The following is a 9,543-nucleotide window of genomic DNA, read 5'->3' as shown; positions in this document are numbered from 1 at the left end:
GTGCATCGACTCTCTGAGAGTATCTGCTCCATCTAATGAAAACTGAATTTTGTTTCAAATAATTGTTGATTTTGCAGCAGTTTTTAGGCGTTCAGGAGTCCTCCAGTGTTGACTGTTCACCTCTGACCCTGGTCACGTGGGTCAGAGGTGAACAGAGGTGTGTAGGAGGCTTTCAGCTGCTCGTATGTGCAGCATGTGTGATATTAAATATATATGCTTTCAAACATAAACGCGACACCTCAGCAGCAGAGGGATGAGCCTGGCTGTCCCAGCCAGCATCCGCCGTCCGCTCCCGTTACATTCCTCATCTTTCAGAGCGTGGATCAGTTTTCCTGAGCGCTGACAGCCGGCTGCTTCGTCACAACAGCAGACACAATGGTAAGATAACGTCCCCGCTGAAGCTTCACGCTGTCGTCCAGATTTCTGTTAATGCTGTTCCTGCTTTCATTCCAGGCAAAGTTCCTGACTCAGGATCAGATTAACGGTAAGATGCTGACACGTGTGCCCTTGCTGTCCTGACACAGCTGCTTACTGCTGGAACTTAAACTGATGCATTCAGATGACGAAGCGTTGACCGTGATGGTCTCTGTGCAGCAGGAAGGACAGGTTATTATTTCAGCCACAGGCAGCAGGACTTTAATCAGACAGAAGAGTCTTGTGTGGCCGCTGCGGCACAAAGCAGCGCTTGTTCCAGTTCAGCTGACCTCCCTGACCCGCTAACGCGATCAGACAGCGAGGGTCCGAGCGCAGTGTTTGCTAATGAGGAGGTATTGCATCCAAACACTGATTTTCAGTCTGCTTGTGTTTGGTGGTTTCTCATCTTCCAGTCTGTTAAACTGCCGTCAGGGCTTCCCACGGGACACAAGTTTATTCTGACACAGGCGAACATGCACAGATGCAGCTTTTATTCACTCATTTTACAATCAGTTTAGTGTTTTCAGCAAACTTAGTGTCTGCGTGGATGACAGTCGAATCAGCTGGGAAGAGTCATTAAAAGATGAAGATCGTGAGATTTCCCTGATGTTCCAAACACAACAATGGAAAGGGAAGAAGTGGCTTTTCTTGTTTGAGTTGTTAAAATCATTAAAATGTCTTTAAGTGTCAAACAGTTTGACAGGATGGAAGAGTGGACTGGAAATATCTCAGCTGAGGTCACAGGATGTGTTCTCGATGTGCATCCAGCCTGTGAAACACCAAAAGTCCCAAGAGCTCCATCTCAGACTCTGCAGACCTCAGTTAGCAGGTTAAAGGTTAAAATCTGTGACAGTGCAGCTAGAAACAGACTGAACAAACAAGACTCGTCTCTCTAAAAAGAACAAGGCAGCACGTTTTAGTTTTTCAAAGCCTAAAATCCTGCTCCTCACATACAAGGTCTTAAATAATCAGGCCCCATCTTATCTTAATGACCTTGTAGTACCATATCACCCTATTAGAGCACTTCGCTCTCGCTCTGCAGGCCTACTTGTTGTTCCTAGAGTATTTAAAAGTAGAATGGGAGGCAGAGCCTTCAGTTTTCAGGCCCCTCTTCTGTGGAACCAGCTTCCAGTTTGGATTCAGGAGACAGACACTATCTCTACTTTTAAGATTAGGCTTCAAACTTTCCTTTTTGCTAAAGCATATAGTTAGGGCTGGACCAGGTGACCCTGAATCCTCCCTTAGTTATGCTGCAATAGACGTAGGCTGCTGGGGGATTCCCATGATGCATTGAGTTTTTCCTTTCCAGTCACCTTTCTCACTCACTATGTATTAACAGACCTCTCTGCATTGAATCATATCTGTTATTAATCTCTGTCTCTCTTCCACAGCATGTCTTTATCCTGTCTTCCTTCTCTCACCCCAACCAATCACAGCAGATGGCCCCGCCCCTCCCTGAGCCTGGTTCTGCTGGAGGTTTCTTCCTGTTAAAAGGGAGTTTTTCCTTCCCACTGTCGCCAAAGTGCTGCTCATAGGGGGTCATATGATTGTTGGGTTTCCTCTGTATGTGTTATTGTAGGGTCGACCTTACAGTATAAAGCTCCTTGAGGCGACTGTTGTTGTGATTTGTATAAATAAAACTGAACTGAATGAGAAATATGATTTAACAAGAAATAACTCTGATACAACACATCGCTGTGATGTTGTTCTTCATCTTGATCTTCGCCTTGAGGTGACTGTTGTTGGCACTATATGAATAAAATTGAATTGAATCAAAGCTGCATGTAAACAAAGAACAAGACTTCAGCAGCTTGAAGAAACCAAAGACCTCATACAGCCGTCAGCACGGTGGAGGAGGGACGATGATCTGAGTGGACCATGAGCTCCTCTGTAGAGTCAGTGTGAGGCCGTGTGTCCCACAGCTGAAGCTTGGACCAAACCGGGTCATCAACAGGACAAAGATCCCAGCACAGCAGCAGGTCTGCAACAGAACGACTGAAGAAGGAAAGAATGGAGCTGCTGCAGAGCTCAGAGAGCTGTGCATGAGCGGATGTTGCAAACCTCAATGAGGCGACGCAACTAAAACTCCTCCACAGTGATGAGGCAGATAAAGACATCACTGCACGTTATTGGTGCTAAAACAGGTTCTTCGGCTGGAGTGAATGCAGAGTCCTGTGAAGCACGGCTGTGTATTACATAGTATGTACAGTGGATGCAAAAGTATTCGGCCCCCTTGAACTTTTCCACATTTTGTCACATTACAGCCACAAACATGAATCAATGTTATTGGAATTCCAGGTGAAAGACCAACACAAAGTGGTGCACACGTGAGAAGTGGAACACAAATCATACATTTTGTACAAATAAATAACTGCAAAGTGGGGCTACCTCACAGCCACACTCTTTGTGGGCAAGTTCAAGGGGGCCGAATACTTTTGCATCCACTGTAGTATGTGAACAGATGTAACCTTGGTACAGAAAGATAAAGGCGCCTTTGAGGCTCATTTGCAGCAGATGGGACGGGCACGCGTGTCCGATCGGTCTCGCTGCCTCTGGAGGAGCTGTGAGTGAAGTTTAACACGTTTGTCTCAGGAGTGAAGGCTGAAGTTGCTCTTTAGTTTCCTTTGCACCTTGTTAGCATCATCCACCTTCTCCCAGCAGGTGACGCACTCAGGCTGAGACCTGCTGACATCACTGATCCTGCTCTGTCCACATGACAAAGCAACAATGTGGACTCCTGCACATGTGTATAACGTGTTCATGTGTCCGCAGAGTTTAAGGAGTGTTTCTCGCTGTACGACCGCCAGCGGAAAGGCAAGATCGAAGCCAAGGAGCTGATAACAGTGATGCGATGCCTTGGGTCGAGCCCCACCCCCTCCGAGGTCCAGCGCCACCTCCTGAGCCACAACATGGGTAGAGTATTCCCGAAATCATCCTTCCGACTCCTTATTTCTGATTTCTGAGGTGACGCAGTAATAACTCAAATCAGGGAAAGTGCTGAAATGAAACAGTTCAGCTCACCAGCCCACGAGCAGCGCAGCTATTTCAGTGAGCAAACCAAGCATTTATCACCTCATGTGATCTTAATGGCTCCATTTGTGTTTATCAAACCTGACCTGCTTGCTTTGTCCCCTGTGTTGCCTTCATCTTCCTCACCGCACCAACGGAGTCAAAAACATGTGAAAAGTTGTCGGAGACGCAGATGATTGATTCTCTCGGCCTCCACTTTCCCCCGTATGCTCACGAGAGGCTGTGGAGGTCCTGGAGGAGAGTGTTACTGTTTGGATAATGTTCACCTTATTTTCCAAAGACTGGAGACCCCGGGGCAGATCCCTGAGATCAGGTCTCTCAGCTGGGTCAGGTGGAGGACGTGGCAGAGGAATGAGACCCTGATATGCAAGATTGGGCTGGTATTTCCATCATGTTTGACAGAAGGGGCTGAGATAAATAATCCAATGTGGACAGATTAATGGATTTACCTGAAGATAAAGATTTTAATATCCTGAGATCAAGAAAAAGTTATTCAGTCATTGTTGTAAGAAGACAGCAAGCCTGAACGAAGCTCCTGTTTCCATGTCAGCGCCCCTGAACCTTAGATTTCCTGGAAAGCTGCGAAAGTTTGAGGAGTAATTTTAAATTTGCTGTAGTTTTGATATTTGTGTCTGTTTCCATAAAGGAGGTGATATTTGTTTTTCCTTGTTTCTCTCATACACACTGAGATCAGCCTGGAGGAAGCTGTGTGTGTTCTGGTTAATTAACTGCATATCGTCAGCAGCTACCTCACAGCCACACTCTTTACATTTGCTTTTATTGCTTTAGTGTTTGCTCATTTCATATACACTGTGTGGTACTTTCTCCCCCGCCCTTCCCTTCTCCTGCAGTGGCCTCATTTCTTTGTGCCAGTAAAAGCAGATCTCTGTTTTCTTTCTGCTCACAGGCCGGGAAGGAGAGCTGGACTTCTCCACCTTCCTGAGCATCATGCACCGGCAGCTCCAGCAGGAGGCGCCAGAGCAGGAGATTTTGGAGGCCATGAGGATGGCCGACAAGGAGCAGAAAGGCTTCATCCTGGCCTCTGAGCTGCGAGCCAAACTCACCGGGCTGGGAGAGAAACTGACAGACAAAGAGGGTGAGTGTCTCCTAAAACCACTCACATTTAACCCTCTCGAGGCAGGCGTTGCAGATTTGCAACAGTTAAAAACTAACAACCCGATTACCCCACATACATGTTTTATGAGTTTTTTTTACTCAGAAGTACCACTGCAGGTATTCTCTTGTGCATTAGCAACAAAAACTTAATTTGAGCCTGAGAGGGTTAATCCAGTCGCCTCAAGGTGCTTTATATTGTAAGGTAGACCCACAATAGTACATAGAGAGATATACCCAACAATGACCCCCTATGAGCAAGCACTTTGGCGACAGTGGGAAGGAAAAACTCCCTTTTAACAGGAAGAAACCTCCAACAGAACCAGGTTCAGGGAGGGGCGGGGCCATCTGCTGTGATATAAGGAAGACAGGACAAAGACATGCTTTTGACAAGTGGAAGTGAATCCTCGTGCACGGTGTTGTTACAGGCAGCAAAGTTACTGCTCATTGAGCTCTGCAGTTTTCAGCATTTCAGACTTTTAATCCATTTCTACACAGAAGTTGGTGACAGTGAAAACAGAGCTCTGCAGCATCACAAACCAACAACTCAGCATTTTGCTTCTTTGTTGCCCACAGATGGCTGAGCGAGATTGTTTCTGTAGACTTTAATACCTGAAGCCTCACATAGCAAGAAGAATGCGTGCTGTTATGCATGTGGAATGAACACGAGGAGTGTAGGAGCCATATGAGTTGTTCCTTTTTTGATTAAGTGGGTTGGTTTAAATGCAATCACTGTACTGGTGCACGGGCGTGGGGCGTGACTCATGGGTGTGTTAGGTGGTAAATGTGGTTGCACTCACCTGTTCACCGCACCTGAATGAATGAATAGTGGTATTGTAAAGCGCTTTGGGTGCCTTGAAAAGCGCTATATAAATCCAATCCATTATTATTATTATTACCTGATGTTGATGAGCAGAAAAGTAGGGTGAGCATGAGGGGAAACCTTCTGTCGACCGCAGCTTGAGTCAGCTTGACTGTAACTTGACGTATGGTTTATGCACTAATTTATGCCACAGGCCGATGTTGTAGTTTGGTGTAGTAATTGGGGGAATTTTTTGTGAGTTGCAGTTATTTTGTTTGTGCAGTCTGTGCATTTGTTTAATAGTTTGATCCCATGTGCTGATTCGTATAGTGGACAGTACCATGTGGAATAAAAGGAGCAAATAGTACAGAAGTGCATCTCATGTGTTTCCTGTTGCGCGTCATCTGTGTCCTCATGTTTAGCCGTTGGTTGGAGGAGCCGCAATAAGGAGGTTCATAATATTTTGTGTTCTTCTCCACATCCTGCAGGGTTTTGGTTTGCACTCGTCTGACTGGTTCCCATTCTCCACTTTAACTGCTGATAAAAGGTCGTTTAAGGAGCTCCTATCAGAACACGTCATTTCCCCGAGGACGCGTCTAATCCATCTGAATGATTGTGTCGTTTCCAGAGAGAGGGAACACCTTACACTAATCCATCCTTCTTTCTTTCTGTTGCTTTCATCATTACTGAAACAAACTGGCTGCATCTCTGTTTAAATGATTGGCCTGTTAGTAGAACTGCCATGTTTGATCAACACATCCACCAAGTCACTGACGGGTCAAAAAAGTGCAACGCTAAAATGCAATTTAACTTAAAAAAATGCTAATAGTTATTGAAACGTTTAATATAAAAACTACAGAAATGGCTGGTTTAGTTTAAGTTCAGTCAAAAAGCTCATGAAACATGTCGGTCTTATTGGTAATTAAAGTATTTTATGTCATCATTTCTTGATCTAAGTAGCTCTCTGAGGCTCTCTAAAGAGAAGGTTGAGAAGCAGGAAAGAGATTTAAAAATGCTCCCAGTTATTAGAAATGGACGAGTCCACTGTAAGAAGAGTCATGAGTCGTCCAGGACCATTGACCCGACTGAGGAGAGCATGTTTTGTGATACTTCAAATAAAAGAGAAACAAATGAAGCCTGTCCTCATTTAGAAGAATATTACTGCAAAACTATTTTGCACTGAGCACACTGTGCTTTCAAAGAGCCGCCTCTTTGGAAGAAAGCGCTCTGCACGACTAATTAAAGATAGACTTGTTTGGCTGAAACAGACCATCGATGTTTTTAGCGCAGACTAAAGGCGCTGAAATCCAAAAACAACTGTGGAGCCCGATGGAAGAAATGCTCTTTCATATCAAAGAGTGCTTGAAGCTAGCGTGAGGCTATCTGTCCGAAAGTTAAAACAAAAGTCCAACTTTGAAAGTAATAATGATGCTCAGCACGCTAACAAATACACCAAGGAATGGCTCAGAAAGAAGAGATGGAGGTTATGAAACACCAAGAGCCCCAAAATCCCACCGAGGGAAGAAAAAGACATCATAGAAAACCTTCAAATACTTTTTGTAACTGATGAATTTGGAGAACTTCAGCATTTGGCCTGGCTGTGCTGTTACTTTTTTAACAGCATATTACATTAATATTTATTTTTGCTGAATAACGTAGCAGCTTCAGCTTCTCCTGTGGTGGTGTTCAAGCACTCGGCTGTTATCAGTTTCATCTGCGATGCCAAAAAACCCAACACAAGCTGTAAGGCAACATTTATGAACAGATATGACTTTCTATGAAAACTCAATGAAAGGATCTATTACTCAATGTCAAACATATGTTGTGTAGCGCTTTGCAAAAATCTCGAGCCACTCTTCATGTCTTTACATCCATGTAGGTTCACAGTCATTCAGGTCCTGGAGCTGGAAAAAAGAAGGAAACATGACGTCCTTTAGTTTGTGAAGACTTCTTCATAAATGCCACGGCTTTATCGAGAGGCTGTTTGGTGTCTCCAGTGTCTGAGCACTCCTCACTGCACTGCTACACTACGCTGTTTAGTTTGTGTCTGAGTGTGTAGCGTGGTCTGAAGTGCACTGGGATGTTGAGACTCTCCTGAGTTTCTCTGATAAACCTGCTACATCAGGGATGAAGCGTTGTTCTGTTTGTCCTTCTCATCCTCCATAGCTGGTGTCTGATCTTCTTTTTTCTGCATCTTTGCTGATTTGATGAGAGCCACATGTTACACATGCTTCCTTTACGTGTGCGTTCCTTCTTTCTCCCTTCAGGCTTAGAGGGAACATGTTCTGCCTGGTGTTGGGTCCTGTTACTCCAAGTCTGTGTTCCAGAGGGTGATGGGAGTCAGAGAGGAGGTACTGGTCCATGTGTGTGGGCTTCTGTAAACTTCAGTGTTGAGGTTTCCATTGTCCTCAGTGTTCATGGCACTGTTATCTTTGTGTCTTCCCTGGTGTATTTGATGTTTCTATCCAGATTTGATTCCACTTCTTGGGTTTTGATTTTGACCCAGGTGTCGTCCATGTATCGGTATCATCGGCTAGGTGCTGTCCCTTCCTGCATGTAAACGACGGGCGATCGTGGCTCAAGAGTTGGGAGTTCGCCTTGTAATCTGAAGGTTGCCGGTTCGAGTCCCGGCTTGTGAAGCGCTATGCAAATACAGACCATTTACCATTTCAAAGGTTGGACACACCAGGGAGCCCATGGCACATCCATGTTTGTGTCTGTAAAAACCCTCGTTGTGGAGGTGTATCAGGGTGAAGCTGGTTCTGTTTTCTGTCTGCAGTTGTTTCCTGACAGTCTCTGCTGCCTCGGTTGTAGGGATACAAGACTGAGACCACATCAGAGGACACAATGGTTTCATCTGGATCCAGTGCAAGTTTCTGGACCGTGTTGGTAGAGTTGGTGGGGAGCTAGCATGGTGGCGAGGTTCTTGGAAATGTTGTAGGAGGCTGAGTTTATACTGATACCCTGTCACCCGCCGTCATGTGGGACCTGTGAAATTCTCTGTAAAGGGTTTTAATGAGAACTTTATTTAAAGAAATTGGCATCTAATTTCCATCATTTTATTCAGGACAACCTGAATGATCAGAATAAATATGCTTCATTCATGTGACATGAATGCACACACTTATGGCCCTGAAACAGAATATAAAACTAAATATCAGAATTTCCTTCTAATCACAGACAAAAGCTGATGATTGGTTTGCTTTTCTAAAACTGGAGCTGCTGACAGGGAGAAGAATGGATACACACTTTCTACAGGTTTCTATTACATCTGGAACAAATGAGTTAACTGTGATTGACAGCTGTGTCTGTGTTTTCAGTGGACGAGCTGCTGCAGGAGGCGGGTGTTGGAGCAGATGGGCGGGTCCACTGCGAGCAGTTCGCTAAAGTAGCGACACGCTGCCACAGAAAGCACTGACGTCACAACTGACATCCTCTCTGCTGTCGAAACAACGACACTGTGCTCAAGCGTCTCCACGTAGTCAGAGTGTAGATAAAGTCAGACGTTTGGAGGCAGGTCCGTCTTTCACTGCAGCTGCAAACTTTGCATGTGACAAATAAAAGGCTTGACTGGTGAGAAGGAATATTTGCAGCTGGAAGAGCAGCCGCCTTATTTCTATTAGAAGAGAAAGAAAACAAAGGGACCATCTGACGCACAACACACAGTAAAAATAAAACCTTTTGTTCAGAACATGCTGCCTCCTTTGATTATTGTTGCTATACTTCAAGCTTTACTTTAACTTCACATGAACTGGCAGCCAAGTGTCTCATCGTAGAGACCATCACCATCATCATCTCAGGTCGCTGTGTTTGCACAAACTGACATCAGTCAGAGGAGAGTCTGTTCCCTCACTCCGGGTGTTCCTGCTCTTACACTGGAACGGAGCAGGAACTGGGATGGGATGGTAAAACTGACACCTTTGACTGGCCCCATTAACTCATTTCATTTCACTTTTATCAGTTTTCCCAATTTATTATAATTTTTTTGTAACTACAAGTTTAAACCCCCCCCCCCCCAAAAAAACTCAAAATAGTTTATAATTGGAACAAACAAAGAGTTGATTCGTTGGGGACAAAGAGAGTGAGTCCGCTGCCAGACTGATACCGTCAAACTTACAGATGGTGTGTTCCACATTTTCCACGAGGACCTGGGAGAAAAAACCAAGACGACTGGAAAATAAACG

General features: G+C 44.9%; 1 protein-coding gene across 2 annotated transcripts; it reads left to right on the top strand.

The window, feature by feature from the left end:
• Positions 1 to 327: 327 nt before the first annotated feature.
• calml4b (calmodulin-like 4b) lies at positions 328 to 9,017 on the top strand. 2 transcript variants are annotated; one of them, XM_024803376.2, is made up of 5 exons: positions 328 to 378; positions 454 to 484; positions 3,187 to 3,327; positions 4,352 to 4,540; positions 8,680 to 9,017. In XM_024803376.2, the coding sequence occupies exons 1-5, from the start codon at positions 376 to 378 to the stop codon at positions 8,775 to 8,777; spliced, it is 462 nt and encodes a 153-aa protein (XP_024659144.2). In that variant the 5' UTR covers positions 328 to 375; the 3' UTR covers positions 8,778 to 9,017. The 2 variants fall into 2 exon arrangements, with proteins under 2 accessions (XP_024659144.2, XP_004571546.2); XM_004571489.2 differs by lacking the exon at positions 328 to 378 and having other exon boundaries at positions 413 to 484.
• Positions 9,018 to 9,543: the final 526 nt, after the last annotated feature.

The sequence above is a fragment of the Maylandia zebra genome, linkage group LG7, assembly GCF_041146795.1.
Source record: "Maylandia zebra isolate NMK-2024a linkage group LG7, Mzebra_GT3a, whole genome shotgun sequence".
Classification (NCBI taxonomy): Eukaryota; Metazoa; Chordata; class Actinopteri; order Cichliformes; family Cichlidae; genus Maylandia; species Maylandia zebra.
Note: the sequence above shows the minus strand (reverse complement) of the source record. Positions and strands in the feature narration are given on the sequence as shown.